This window comes from Gambusia affinis, linkage group LG14, assembly GCF_019740435.1.
Source record: "Gambusia affinis linkage group LG14, SWU_Gaff_1.0, whole genome shotgun sequence".
Lineage (NCBI taxonomy): Eukaryota > Metazoa > Chordata > Actinopteri > Cyprinodontiformes > Poeciliidae > Gambusia > Gambusia affinis.
In genome coordinates, this window is record NC_057881.1 from 17,768,267 (window position 1) to 17,784,056 (window position 15,790).

A 15,790-nucleotide genomic window follows, 5' to 3' on the forward strand; every position below is an offset into this window, starting at 1 on the left:
CACCACAAGAATCCCAAAAAGACTGAAAGTGATGGATTTCTAACTGGCCTTAATGCAAAGCTATAAAAGTTTGCACCACATTACACATGGTGTTGCCACAGAAGGCCCAACAATATGCTCAAAGGTCTAAAGTTCATCTCTTACGCCTCTTAATCCCAGTTTGGATTTAATACACACAAGCTGCCCTGTAAGAACAGGTCACACAACTAGAGGACATTACAAAAAGGTGTAAAGATTTGCATTTTATTTTCTTGTTCTTGTCATGTATGCATGTACATAAAAGTTTTAATTGGAAGCTAGGATAGTATTTACACTCCATAAACAAAATGGAATTTCAGAACAACTTGCAGGATAAAACAACAACAAAAACAAGCTCCATCAACAGCTTAACATTTTTCAAGTAGTCAGAATTTAAAACATTTGAGAGCAGGCATGAGATGCAAGGTAGCTCTGTCGCAACATGGCATTCGGATGAACTCTGTCGCATACATCTTTTCGGTTACTTCACACAGCCATAAAGCTCTCCTCCGCTGCCAAACAAAGTACAAATGTAGAAAACGCTACAAAACAGTCTACAGGTAGCTAGAATTAAGAGGCAGACCAGGAGGAGGAGTCCAGGCTTCACGGAGAGAGAAAAAAAAAACAAACAGCAGAAACCAGCAGGAGGAATTATTGAGCTTCATCCTCTGGACATGAATGCCATGTCAGTCGCTCCTCATAAAAAGCTATGACCACCTGAGGGCAGCGTGTGTTGGCCTCGCGCGCTGGGACTAAATCTGCTTCATCTGAGTCTTTCCTGAGAAAGCAAGTAAAGGAGAGAGAAAAACAAAAAATTAAAGTTAGGCAGTGGAGAAAACTTCCACTAATAATAAGTGTAGAGACAGATACAATTCTTTGTCATGCGGTTAACAAAAATCACTGATGTCAAGCAATAACAGTTTAGAGCTCTTAGTGCAGATGATTTTTCAAGGCTAGAAATCTAATTTTGAAGGAACCTTGACGTTTGTTATCAAGAATTAATCTAAAGCATCTTGAACTGTTTGTATTATTTCACACTTATTAATCTTAAACGGTTGTATTAGCAAAACAATTCTAATAAGCAATGACAAAAAAAATGTATTTGACATTTAGAAGAAAAAGAAAAACAGAGTGAAAGAAAGAAAAAGGTAAACACTGAGAAAATATAATTGGACACTGGCTGGCTTGTTGCTTCAGATTTAGCACTACACAAAAGAGCTGTCGCCCAGGAAATGTCCAAGCCTAAAGTGGACTGAGATGCACTGAATGGAAAGCGTATTTAAAGAACAATAAAACTTTTGTACGATCTATATGAAATACAGTGATCCCCATATAAATCATAACCCATCATCCCTTGCAGAAGGGGTTTCCTGCTCCAGTGTCAGTTTTAGATGCATCTCTGAGCATCTAAATATTTTCAACCATTTCCTCAGCATGTCAACGTTCTACAGAGGTCTGGTAGCGGACCATCATTTGATTCAGGTGCGATAAAGCAGGGAAGAATGAAAACATGCAGAATTCTGGCTCTTAAAATACTCTGGACATCACTGCCTTACAGGAAAGAGCCTGGATTCGGAGTAGCTCAATTGTATTTTAGAAGATTTGAACATGCTACATCCATACATACAAACATCTTTGCTTGAGAGCACAAATGAAAACAAAAACAAAAAAAAAGTCTCCAAACAGTCCTTATTGACACTTATAGGAATCCTTAGCAGCTTACCATTTCATCAAGAACATCAACTCTCCACTGCTATCCGTGGCACCAATTATCTTTTCTGGGTTGAGGTTTCTAGCAAAACCACGTGGCTGCTCAGCCTACAAAACCACAGCATAACATGAGAATGGAACATTTTCTTGCTACCCACACCTTAAAAGAAAATAGTAATGATGAAGTTATGAGTCTTTCACATACTCCAGCAATAAATGTAGACCATTACATAATGACCACTAATTCAACTAAAACAATGAATTTTTTAGCATTTTTAAACCAACCTCAATTTTCTTTGCAGAATCAGTTTCTCCCTCCTCTGTGGAAGCTTTCCTCTTCACAGCCACAGGCTTCTCCTTGATGTTTTTCTGCGACTCCAGAAAAGCTGAAATCAGCTCGGGGCAGTCCAAGTTCTCCTCAGGCTCCCAGGTGTTGTCTGCACTAAATGAACAAAGACAGGGAGGAGGAGGACATTTTTTTTCCAACTCAAAACTTCCATGAACAGGTGCAGAAACCTTAAAGCGAACTTTATCCATCCATGGTAAAGAACGGCAGCACAAACATGCATCCAAATGTACAGCACAACCCCATACCAGGGAAGCACTTCCAGTTCAGCCAGAGAAGAAATGGTTGTCACAGGGAAACTCACTCAGTAAATCCTTTCCACTTCAGGTAGAACTCCACTTTCCCATTGACGATGCGCTGGTCCATTACTTTTTCCACAACAAACTCCTCCGGCTCCTCCTGTGTCTGCGCTTCCTTCTTAGTTTTGGTGTTTTGTTTCTTGCCCATTTTGTGCTCTATAAACAAGGAGGAGGGATTAGCATCACATTATTAGCATCAAGTCGGTTTGATTGATACGTTTATGTACATATATGCAAGAACACTAGGTTTTTAGTAGCCAGCTATAGATGCAGAAAAGAGGAACAAATACAATCCAAATCTGGTTGATATTGTGAGGCCTTCTCCGCATTGAAATACACTTGCTAGCATCCGGCGTTAGCTCATTAGCCAGGGAACTCTTGATAGCATTACAAAGGTAAGCCGCTGTGCTAACTTGAGTTAGCAACAAGTTTCGCCGATAAACATTTACCGTTAGCTTATAAACTTTAATATTATATCTGAGTGGAAAATTCAATCATTCTATAATATGCAATAAATATCATAGCAATGATGCGCTAAAAACACACAGAGGAAGATAATACAGTGTACCTGGGAAAAGGTATGTCTATTCTTTAGCTAGCCGAATATACAACAATAGAGCTGCGAACCTTGCTGGGTATTAACACTTTTAAAGAGTCATTGATAGAGATGCAACCATACAGAATCAGTATGCATTCTGTAAGTTCGCTCGAGTAAAGCTACAAGTTAAATCGAAAGTAGGAAAGATTAGCTATTTTTGAAGATAAGCGATATATGCACACCTACCTTTAACCCAGTTATCCACTTAGGGAAATCTTCAACACACGCGGTCCACTAAACGTACTCTCAAGTTATAGCGCGAAAAGCCAGCGTTAGGTGCTCTACGGCAACCCGGAAGGAAACACGCTCGCTTTCAGGCTCCGCCTTTAGAGAGAGAATTTTAGCCCCTTTTGAGTTCTTCACTGTTTATTGTTTTGAGCAGAACGGGGATTAACATTTTATTTTTATTTCATTTTTTTATTATTTTTGCGTGGTTAACGTATGTTCAAAAAAAGAAAGAGAAAAGTTTTAACAGCGGCAGCTTTTATAGGTTTTTAGAAAACAAGTGTTTCTTCTATGTGGGGGGGAAATAAAGTAAACGTAAAAAAAACATTCAACATTTTGTGACGTTCCAATTAGTCGGGTAAAGCAGACAGAGCAAATGATTTTGAGATTCAACAAAAACTCTATACGATTTCCTTTTTATATTTACTTCTATGAATAAAATGTCAACATTTGGGTCATTCATTTGTATTCAACTCTCCTTCCGTAGTTAAACCAACTTCTGCGGTTGCAACTCAAAAGTTCTTTGACATCTGACTTTACCAGCTTTGTCCCTCAAAATTTAGCCTATTCTTTGCAAAATAGATCAATATCAGTCAGACTGAAAGGCCACATCAGTGGACAGTAAGTTAGTTTTGTTCAGGTTTTGCACATTCTTCTCATTGCTCTTGATTGCAATCACGTTAGTCCTGCCTTTCTCAGGTCTTGCTCTGATTCACCAGCAAGCTGCCCAGGGTATTTCTCCTTTATTGTCCCCCTCCCCCCCAAAAAAACGCTGTAAAGGGAATATATTTAAAGTTTCAGTTGCACTGACTTTGAAGTATATCGGCTGTTGTGATTTGCTAAGAACAATCAGACAATAAGGTTTTCTTTTTAATCACACAAACATATTTTCAACAATCACTCTGAAGTCAAACAAATATAATTTTCAGAAAAAGAACAAATTATAAAAAAAAGGCATACAAACAGCACAGCTTAAAACAAATGACATTATGCACTTCAACTTTTTTTTTTCAGCTTCTTCTAGAACGACTTTCATGCAATAAATGGTAACATCTCACTTCGTTCTCTGATAATCTCAACAGCAACATCCAATAATAAAGAGTAAGGAGAAAATTGGTCTGGTTGCACTGCAAAAACACTAAATCTTAGCTAATTTTGGTCTAGTTTCCAGTGCAAATATCGGGGCACTGCTGAAATAAGACAAAACTAACTTACAAGTAACCTTTCAGCAAGATATGAGAACTTGTTTTAACTCGGTTATCCCTTAATATTGATGAAGAAGTTCTAGTTCCATTGGCAGATTATTTCACTTATAACAACACATTTTCCCCATGTTATAAGGGAAATAATCTACCCGTGGAACAAGTACCTATTCATCAATATTAATGAATTGCTGACTTAGAATAGGATCCTGTATCCTGCTGAAAAGTGACTAATAAGATAGTTTTGCCTCATTTCAGATATTTACACTAGAAACTAGACCGAAAACACTTCACAAGATTTCGTGTTTTTGCTGCGTGGCTTTGACAAAATGAGAAATTAAAGTGGGGTTGTGCCCAGTACTTATTTACAGGTCACTTTATTACTTGTAGAAAAGAACAGGTACGATTCCTGACAGACAAGCGGAGTTAAGAAATGCTCAACATTATCAGAATTGGTCAGTGTGTTTGATCCAAGGTAAATAACTATATAGTGGAAAGTGAAGGAGTGCAAAAACTCCTTGTAAGTACTTGACACAACCTCACCGATCATGAAATAAAAAAATAAAACACCCTTTTTGGTTCCTCCAGACCAGTTTGATCAAAGAATAGAAAGTGAAAATAAGGTAAAATCTAATATTAACAGATGATGCACGTCAAAACAACAAAGCCAAATTTTTGACGGAAGACAAGTTTCCAAATTAGAGACTACTCCAAACATGATACGTTTCCCCTCCACACTCATGTAACTATATAAACTGAAGAACCTTTTAATAGAACGATTTCAACATTAATAATTAACAGATAAGACCATGATGGATGACTGGCAAAACCACTTTTGGGTGTGGATGCTGTTACCAAATCAAAGTTAACTATTTACTGCACAAGTGCCTGAAACTGCAGATGAACGACGGTGAAGTAAGCAGGTATTAATAAAAATAAACTGCATTTAATACAATTTTCAGACATATCTGCAGCTCACTCAGGGTGGAAGAAAGAGCCAGGCTTTCAGAAGACAATCAGAAGATTAAAGAGTACAGACACGCTTGATCTACTGTATCCCTTTGAGTTCGAGTCTGTTGTGGAACCTAAAGCATTGTTCATATTTTGGAAATCACTAATCTAATCTTTGACTCCATGCCTGCTAATAGTTGAACATTCATTGTTATGGATGACTGGCAAAACCACTTTTATGCTGTTACCACCTATTCTTAAAGATAAATTGGAATTATGCATTTAATCAGACATTCCCTAGCAACTATTTCTCTAATATGCAAAAATGTGTCAAAGCAAAACTCAATGTTTTTTAACCAAAAGTTGATGTTGACAATCATATTTTAAGGATGCAGTTGAGTATTTTAATGCCAGTACTTACATTGTTGCAATTGAAAAGGTCAAACATGTGTGTGCTCATCTCCAACTGATGTAGATGATTTATTTGTTCTAGTAACCTATAAAACTCTTAAAACATGTTTACACCCAATATAACAAAAATATAAAATAAAATAATTATCACACTTTCTTATTAAGTTGACAATTTTAGACTTTTTTTTTTTTTTTTTACCTTGTAGCAACTTTGATATGGATTTTTAAGGATGCAGTTGAGTATTTTTATGCCAGTACTTACATTGTTGCAATTGAAAAGGTCAAACATGTGTGTGCTCATCTCCAACTGATGTAGATGTTTTATTTGTTCTAGTAACCTTTAAAACTCTTAAAACATGTTTACACCCAATATAACAAAAATATAAAATAAAATAAAAAAATTATCACACTTTCTTAAAAGCAAATTAAGGCCTCTTTAATCATTGGTTTGCTTTATGTAATCAAAAAGATTGTAGAAAAGAATTACTTTATTATTTTTCCATTTCAGATCAAAAGGTTAACCTTATTTACCCTCTGATCTCTGAAATGTTGGCTGTAAACATTTGGTGGAATTAAAATTTTCTTATCAGTTACATTTTAAGTTATATATATATATAAAAAAAGTCTCATGACGCATATAAGAACTTCAAGTTCAAGAACCTCAAGCCATTTATAAATACAATCTTTACCCTCCTACTTCTACTAAATAGGCAAAGTACAAGGCAAACAAACAGAACAACCGTCATCTTAGAGTTCTAACCAGAACCTGCCATACTTGGCAATAAATGTCCAAGTTCATATTTTAATAGGCACAAAGAGAGATTGATGCTGTTTCCAGCAGCTAAGCTGTTGCCTTAAACCCTGCTTTGCCCATCTTTAACAAGCAAACAAAAGTCCAGTGTGTAAGCTACTTTTTTTTTCCATTAAGTACAGATATTTTTTTTTAATTAATTTATGCTCCAAGTCTCTCTTGTTTTTGCAGCTTGTGAAAATTTAGGCTCCCAATGCAATCTTTACAAACGTAAAACCCCAAAGCCAGGTTTAGTAAAGTTCATCAATATCCAAAACAACCCCTAAAGCTCAAGTCTCAGTGAGCAATCTCACTGCTTCTTCTCCTTCTTTCTCTTGTCTGTTTTTTTGCCAGCTGATGTGGCGACAGCGGGCTGTCTGATGGGCTGAACTACAACCCTCCCGTTAGCACCGCACTGCAGGGTAAACCTCTCGGGGTTCAGGGGCCGCCCCGATGCATCTCTCACCCGAGAGAGGACGTCCCGGGTCAGCTGCTTGAACTGGTGGGCCACAGCCCCCATGGTTTTAGCCGTGAGCCGCTTTTCCCTCAGCAGTCTGTCTCTCTGGGCCTGCAGCCTCTCCACCTCCTCCTGCAGCCCCGTAATGGCGTCCAGCTTACGCTTGCGGCAGTTTTGAGCCGCCAGCTTGTTCTTCCCGCGCCTGCGGATGTCCCTCAGGAGCGTCACCTGATCGGCGGAGAAGCTGTGGGTGTCCAGCACCTCCATGAACTCTTCCACGGGCATGTTGACGATCTGCAGGACGGAGAAGGGGATGCACATGGCCCGGGCGCGCAGCTCGTCGCGGCTCAGCTCCTGTTCCTCCAGCAGGGACCCACTGTCCTCCTCTGGCTCCTCGGTTTTGCATGGCAGCCTTAGGGGCGGCATGCTGAGGAGAGGGGGAGATGAGTAGCTGTGGTCGTGCCACACACTCTCACTCAGATCAACAGGTGGCCAAATGGCACGGTGGTCCAGTATGCCTTTAGGGGGTTTGGAGTCCACCTCGCTGCTGTAGCCTGTCGCTCCGCCCTCTTCTTCATAGTACGAGCTGGTCGATGATGACATCTCAGATGAACCTGAAAGAGAGAGGATAAAATAACTGTTGGTACAAATATTAGCAATATATTAGTAACCAAAAAAGATTTTTACTAACCAGGGGAGACTGGACATCCATAGCTGCTTTCCAAGGAGAGTCCTGAATCGGAGTCCAAGTCCTCGAACGCTCCAGAGTCTAAGCACTCGAGGTAATTCAGCTGATTGTCTATTGCCTCCAGGCCCAAACCCAGCTGATTGATCTGCTCAAACACAGCCTCATCTAGGCAGCTACCGAGCGAGCTTTGCGATGTCAGATTTCCAGTTAAGTTGCACACCGAGGCAAAGGGCAGTGCAGCGAGGCCCACCGCCATGCCTGGCAAAGAATCAGAGAGCGAGGAGTTTGTGGACTCAAGTCGCAGGAGGTTTCTATCCCGTTGGCTGACCGTCCGGGAGTCCGTCGGTCCAAACGCCCCGGCGCTGGTCACCATGGCGTCATGCAAACTGACGTCCTGGCTGATGGCGCTGCTGATGTCGGAGTCAAGCTCAGAGAGACGATCGGTGACAAGAGAGTCCAGATCCTGCGTTTTGAAAGAGCAACGTTGTTTTACACAGCGTTCCTGCATCATTTCAGGTCAAACAAAACCAATCAAAATAGAACAAATAGATGGAAAACAGAGGGATGAATGAATGCCAAGATGGATGGAGAGATTGAGACAAAGCGACAGGGAAAACACTGGAAATGTAAACACCAAGATCTGGAAAATACACAATTCAAATTCCATTCTCTTCTGGACTGCACAGGAATCTTGTTCAGTTTTAAAACTCCTTTCCACAGTATACAGATCAATTTAAACACCAAACTCCTGTGTTTCGCACTTGTACTTTGTGAAAACTCACATCAAGATCTGCAACAGAAAGCAAATTGTTCCAGTCGATATCAGCAGCTGGAGGAACATGGTGAAGCACCGGCTCAGGCAGCATAGTGATCCCTTCAAGCAAACTCTGAAAGAAAAAAAGACAAACAGGCATGAAAGACTAAACAAAAGCCAAATTTCACAAATGAGGTATATTTCATTGCCGTAGTTGTAAAATCCCTTTGAATAAAAAGATTTATTGAGAAAATGTTACATTTTTCTTAACATTAAAGGTTTTGAAACAAAAATTGCTGCTGACTGGATTAGCAATTATGGTACTTTTTGCCAACAGGAAAGTAGTTGGTGTTCGTCTATAACATATCACAAAAGATATAAAGGGAGAGGGCTTTTGGAGGAGAACCATGCCCACAGCATCACAGATCCTCCATCGTACATTACACCTTTTGTTTGAACCAGTACCAACGGGTGTGTTCATTGCAGAAAGGCTTAATCATGGTGTTATCTGACCAAACCACCCTGTTCCAGTTAAACACTCAAGTAGGATTTATCAACTTCAACATATTTACATTTTTGACAAAAGTGCAGAAAACTATTGTCCCTCCTCTGCCTCTGAAAGCAGTTGCTGGTGTGTGGATAGAATCAAATGTGTGATAAGGAAACAGTTGGATATTTTTTATTTAATTTCTCTCTCACCATCTTGTTCTCTGTGCGTGAAAGAAAGATTAACTTGGGTCCTCTTCCACCCTTGTTTGTCACAGTTCCACTTGTTTTGAACATTTTAATTATTGCCTTTACTAGAGGACAGGTTTAGGCTAGCAGTTATTTTCATGTAGCACTTTCCCGACCTCTCCAGATCAGCATTCGTCTACTTTCCTCTTATTTATGACCTTATAATGAGTCACCCATGTCCATTTTGGTCATAAAATTATACATCAAGAAAAAAAAAAACGTCATGCTTATCAGCTTTTCCTTGACACTTTGACATAATAAAATATGCTCCGTTTATAAATAGATTTGAGATTTTGTAAACTGAAAATTGAAATTTAAAAAAAAGTTTGGACTTGAAAATGTCAATATATATCTTTACCAGGGGATTCATGGTGGTGCAATATAATTACATATAATTACTGAAAATTGTTTTTAGTAGTGCTTTTGAGCTAATGTGATTTTTTCCGACTCATTACATTTGATTCTTGGTTAAAGTAAAAAAACTTTGACAAGACGTTAAGGATTTTCCTGTAGATGTGTACGCATTTGCTCACAAAATCTGTTTCAGAGCTGCTTGCCAACTTCGTCGTGGGCCCTTCAGTGGGTTTCAGAGGAGCCTTAGACAACACGTTCGGTACTATTTTAACGGGAAGTGAGCAGAGTCGCCTCAAAGCAGATGAGTCAGGCAGGAAGCACAGGAACAGCGGCGAAATCTGACCCATTTTCCCAACTGACAGACTCCCACACCTATGTTAAGTAACAACGTGAATATAATCAGTGCTATTAGGCAAAAATGGGAGAGGCTCTTTTGCTAAGTTTTATATGAACTAGAAGCTCCTGTTTATGAATCACATCAAAATAGAAGTTTGGAAGACTAAAAGAAACTGGAACAACTGGGTAGACTCTGTGGGAGACGAAGCGAAACAGAGCAAACCACAAGACACGTGCTCTCGAAATCTAGGATTGTTACTGGTTTCTGTGAAATGAACCTATTAATTGTGATGCAATACCATCTTATAAGAGTTCTTTGGCTTAGGTGTTACTTTACCTTACATTTTGCAGGACTTTAGCACAACATAGGTTCTGATTAAATATGCTGTACAATAGTACATCTGTTGAAAAATTACTGCCATATGATGTCCTTTACACAAGTACATCCAACATAGGGCGATGCCGAGCTGGAGGAACTTAAACTATGACAAGAACTGTAAGGTATATGCTCAAAAGAATAAAAAGTGCACTAAAAATCACAAAGGAACTGTCATACCTCTTGTTCTAATGTTGAACTGTGAGCCAGGTGAGTAAGTGGAACTGCTTCCTCCTCTTCTTTAATCTTAACTTCATCCTCCTGGTAGGGAGAATAAATATGGATAGAGAGATTAGCAATAAGTAATTTATAAACTTTGAACTTCGTGTTCGAAAAGAGAAACGAAAACACCTTGTTTGCTGTGACCCAATAAGCCGCCAGAGGTCACAGCATTTTCAGGTTCCCTGATCCAGTTTTAGCCATAGCAGAATGCAGTTCTTGTGTTATGCAACACTTCGGTTCTAACGATGTCAAGGTCTGTTTTAATAGGCAGTTGTAAAAGTTAGGGCAGCGATGACCTGATATGTTGCCAGTGAGGTGGGTTACCAGCTGTCACACACACACACACACACACACACACATGCACACAATAGTTGTTTTCCATGTGCAGTGGGATTGGATGTAAAAGGAAAATGATTACTTCGTAACTTTCTGCGTCCTTGCTAAAAGCAAAAAGAAAGCAGCCTATTTCTGCTCTGCCTGAACTTGCTGACTCCTTACTCGGTCACTTCTTCAGCTTCAAATAGCTTTGTGACACTTGCCGACTGGCGTCTATGAAAATCCTATTTAAAGCTTTCTTCTTTAGACAGTAGAGAGCAAAAGCTAATTTAAAAAGCTTTGGAGGTAAAATAAAAAAATAAAGACATCAACATTGCAATTGGCAGTTCCAAAGGAACTCTATGGGAGGGACAATGTTCAAGACTAGACCGCTGCTATTGTAAGCTAACAGGGTGTGCATCTGATCCTCACTCCTTCACCTCTCTGGTGATTAACCCTGAAGAAAAGCGACACTGTTACACGATTTGTAACATCAACTGTTGCCAGAACATAACCTACACCAAGCAGCTGTTTCTTCTAGAAAGCGCTAGAAAAGCGTCATTAATGGGGGTAGGAATTAAACATGAGGGTTGAGTATTTATCTGCGTTACAAAGAGAAAAAAATCTATGACATGCACTAAGAAATCAGCTGGTTGGCTCTGATTAGTTGTTTGGAAATGCATAAATCAGATCCTTTTTTCTACATGTTCCACCATATTAAGAACTAACAAGTCAGAGAGGCAACTACGCTCCTTAGAGAGAAGTTTGTAATCGAGTGAAGATGACTCAATGTTGATGATGCGAGAGACCAAGACCATTGGTAGAAAACAGGATGGCGACTGGGGTACAGAAAAGTTGATCATGGAACAACTTTTCTATACCCCAGTAAGAAATTCCCAATCCATCATTGAGAAATGATGGATTGGGAAATGTTGGCTGCCTTCTAACATTCTCCAAAGTAAAGAGCAACATTCTTTACGACAGGCACCAATATGAACATTTGGGCAGACATCAATATCTGATATCAATACTGCCATTACTGCCAATAACCAATGTTTGAAGCAACCACATCACCTACATTGCTTATTTTCTTCAGTTAAGCAGCCCATAATGCTTTGCCTCATCACTATCACATGATCAAACAAATACCACATGGCCAACCCACTCTCAAACCCCTCCTGAAACACAAATGACAAAAAAAAGGAAATAAATACTTGTTGTAATTTTGGCAACGCTATTGGCCAATATCGATGTGGATGCCGATACATTGCAAGTCCCTAACAGAGATTATCGTTTTTGTATTGCTAACCGTGCTAATTACTAACATAAAACATCAGCTGTGTAAATATTTAGCTGTTTCAAAATGTCAGTGACACATTGTTTTATAATAGCTGTTTTCTCACACAGTGTGACGTCACCTCTGCTTTTAATATAAATGATTAATGTGTGCTAACAGCAGGAAGACTACAAAGAGAATGTTCAGTGCTTTTCTTTTATTTTTCTTAGACTATAGCACTCAAACAGCAACCCAGAATGATAAATGAGGAAACTAAAAACAAGATTTCTATCTTGGTTGTGTTATTTAGAGGTATCAAATTCCAACTAGTGAGAACTGGCAGGAGCAGCCTAAGGTTTGTGGTATATTTTTGATGCCTGACTGTCATGTTATCTCCTTTAAGGAGTACCTAACTAGACTAGTTGCATTACCAAGGAAGATCTAGCGATTGCAAACCCCTTACTAAAATTAAATACTCATCAGCGTGAATATTATAAATATCGGACTTTTGATGAAGCACATGAACTTGTCACCTTTTTCTTGATAGAGTGAAGTAAAATTTAAAAACAAGAATAAAAATGTACTCATGTCTGAATACATGCTGCATCTTCTCTGGTTCAAACAAGGTCAAAAATTATATAAACCATCCCTAATATAAAAATACATGCAAGAATTTGGTTAAACGTTTTTAGCAAGTTAGCAATTTGCTTTTTGTAACCCTCTATGAACTGTAATCCTCATCTAATTCTGGCCAATATTTGCCCACTTTTCTCAGCAAAGGCAGCAGAATTGTTATTGAATTGGCCTGTTTCAGTGTACGTAGCCATCTTTTTAGGGTTAAGGTCAGATCTTTCCAGAAGCTTACTATAATCTTGTCCCACCCACTCCAAAAGCAGCATGTTTTTCAGGAATCATTCGGTTATGTCCATGTTTCAACAATTTATCTGTTGGTTTGAAATCAAGTTGAAGAATTCAGAGGTAGTCCTTCTCTCTCTTACTCCATCCTCTTTTTATGGAAAGAGGATGGAGTAAGTATTTTCTGCTACCAGTGGTAGCAGAAAATACTCTAATCATGTCGCTACCACTACCATGCTTGACAATTGATGCTGTGTTTTTGAGTTTAATTTCACTGTAGATAAATACAACGGTGCCCCAGCATCTTCCAGTTTATGAAAGATTTAAATCTTGGTGGTTTTCTGGTTGCTCTCAAACATCTGAAACAGTCTGGTTCAGATGGTTGGACTTTGAGACTAGTGGGTAGTCCTAACAATTTGAAACATACCCTGAAACTGGTTTTGAAATGGATAAAAACAGGGCAGAATTAAGCTTCTGGAGTGGAGCTGACATTGTTTTGACTCTACAAGACAAGCCTGTTCATCAGCAACTTTCTAGAGGCATGTCCAAATATTATGTGAGAGTTCATGCTTTCTTTTTGAGAAATTCTAACTAAAATACAAACCCAATCCTTGATTTTCTCTGCAAACCCCAAGTTCTTAACTTTCAGACATACGATAACTGTATGTATACTCCAGAAAAGCACTTTAGGTTTTGAAGGGCTTTAAACAAATGAAAGGGAATGTACTTTGTTCCTTGTGCCAACGATCCTGTTGTTTCCTTCCTGGTTTACAAGGAAACATAAAAATAATTCACTACATGGGTGGATATTCCCCTTTTTTGAGGCACTGGCTAGTCACGACATAAGTTTTTAAGTCCTTGTTGATCCCTTTGTTTGTTGTCAGTTAGCCTGCCTATCCCAAACATGTTGTTGATTAATAACAATTCCCCCAACGTCATAAGACATTACTTACATTCAGGAAGGCTCCAGCACCACAAGGCCCCTGTCCCAGCTCAGAGTTGGGCTGGCAGTGCACTTCTTGGTCTCTGACGGGCAGGTGCTCACCGGTATCTGCAGGTTCATTGTCAGTGCTTTCTAACCCTACGCTGGCGTCAGGGTTGTCGCTGGTGGAAGGCCCTGTGGAGGAAACTTGGTGCACCAACCACGCGTTCAGCTGCGTGTGGAACCGCGGCGAGCCGAGGTTCCTCACCTCATCCAGCAGACGACGACTGGCGAAGAAGTAGTCCAGCTCGGGGCATTTTGGATGCACTCCGTATCCGTCAAGTGTGTCTCTCAAAACGTGAAAGGGTGTCTGAATGTAGGCTGAGCTTGGACCCAAGTTAATCTCAGTGAGTGGCGGATAGTAGCCGGTAAGGTAGCTGTCGATGTCTACTCGAACTCCAACCAAACTGAGCAAGATAGTCAACTGAATTAGGCCTTCTGTAAAGTATTTTTTCGCGACCTGCATTTTCTAAATACTCCCAAAATACGGGTGCCTATGAAATCCTGACCCGTCAGTTCCTCTATCCCGAGCGGACAAAGGGGAAAAAGCTAACAAAAGAGCACGCCTTCCCCTGTCAGACAAAGAGGTCCGCCTGTACCGGTGACAACGTCTAGCTAGCTGTTAGCGTTTAGCTTCAAGGCTTAACTACCGGCAAAAGGTAACTTCAAGTCATTAACATATTACAAGCTTTAACTTTCTGTGCGTTGCAGCGGATACATTTCTTCCCGACGAGTCCAAGCTATCACAACCCCAAAGTCGTTGGGATAAAAGTGAAAATGAAACATGTAAATAGCTCCAATGCTGTCACTGTAAACTGCTGCAACTCTTTCGTAATTTGCATAGCTCCACGTGGATTGGACGAAAGCTTTAGCCAGAAGAGAGAATAATTGGTCAAGCCAACTGTCCATAAATTCAAACCAATAGGAGCAAAGAAAAGTTGTCCACTTGAACAACAAAAAGTAAGCTTCAGTATAATCGTTTATAATTCATACTTTAATAATTAACAGAACGATGAGAACTATGATTTTGATAATGTGTTGATTAATTTTGAATATCTCTAAGTTCTAAGGTGCAAGACTATATTGTTACTTAGGAATTTCAGTGAGGATTTTCTAATTTTCCTTGTATTTGTAAACCAATTTTTGTAACCTATTTGGCCTCGCAGTTAGTTTTTAACCTGTATCTTTATAAGGTGGTGGTCGAATACCTTCAAACTGTTAACTTAATTTCTTTACAAAGGAGCACAAATGAAAGCAGTAAAATGCCATATAAAAAAGTATTTACCCCATTACAGATTACTTACTTATGTTTGAAATTCTCAACCACATTTTAAAATCATATAAGCAGAGTAAATACAAACGGAGCTGTTGATCTGTTTTGCTTACTATCTTACAATCTTGCCTAGTCAACTGAATCAGTGACGTTTTCAAATGATGATTTTGAAAGCTCTCCACCCAATACACACAAGCCTACATAAATGTTTCCTCGTTAAGTTAAGTTTCAATAGTCACAGTCTAGGATGATTTCTGCCTGACAAAATAGTCAGGCATGTTGTCAGTATGACTACATGAAGCCTGCTAAAAGATCTCAAAACAACATGATGCCCTGATATCAACAAGTTCAAGAACGGATGAGAAACAAATCAATTGAAATCGATGTGCCTCAAAGGAGTTACAAAGTAATTTACTGAGATTGCGAATGACTGTGTTACCACAGTCATCGCTCAAAAGGAAGAAAACGAGGAAAGGTTCTGAACCCGAATGCAATTTACCAAAATTACTTGAAGTGTGCATCAATGATTTTTGAAAGATCACAGAACATCAGTGTTCACAATTTAACAATAAGAAAAACGTTGGGCAAAAATGTCCCATGCAAAATATAAAAGGGGA

The 15,790-nt window shown here is 39.2% G+C and overlaps 2 protein-coding genes across 3 annotated transcripts; both read right to left on the reverse strand.

Moving 5' to 3' along the window:
- Window positions 1–227: 227 nt before the first annotated feature.
- On the reverse strand, window positions 228–3,312 carry cbx3a (chromobox homolog 3a (HP1 gamma homolog, Drosophila)). Of its 2 annotated transcripts, none has more exons than XM_044138776.1 (5): window positions 3,158–3,312; window positions 2,379–2,529; window positions 2,014–2,170; window positions 1,742–1,836; window positions 228–796 (listed from the first exon to the last, which is right to left on the reverse strand). In XM_044138776.1, the coding sequence occupies exons 2-5, from the start codon at window positions 2,519–2,521 to the stop codon at window positions 670–672; spliced, it is 522 nt and encodes a 173-aa protein (XP_043994711.1). In that variant the 5' UTR covers window positions 2,522–2,529; window positions 3,158–3,312; the 3' UTR covers window positions 228–669. The 2 variants fall into 2 exon arrangements, with proteins under 2 accessions (XP_043994711.1, XP_043994712.1); XM_044138777.1 differs by lacking the exon at window positions 3,158–3,312 and adding an exon at window positions 2,942–3,131.
- A 3,228-nt stretch (window positions 3,313–6,540) lies between these two features.
- nfe2l3 (nuclear factor, erythroid 2-like 3) lies at window positions 6,541–14,752 on the reverse strand. The gene is made up of 5 exons (XM_044138778.1): window positions 13,872–14,752; window positions 10,431–10,511; window positions 8,478–8,582; window positions 7,699–8,158; window positions 6,541–7,621 (listed from the first exon to the last, which is right to left on the reverse strand). The coding sequence occupies exons 1-5, from the start codon at window positions 14,364–14,366 to the stop codon at window positions 6,861–6,863; spliced, it is 1,902 nt and encodes a 633-aa protein (XP_043994713.1). The 5' UTR covers window positions 14,367–14,752; the 3' UTR covers window positions 6,541–6,860.
- Between the last annotated feature and the right edge of the window lie 1,038 nt (window positions 14,753–15,790).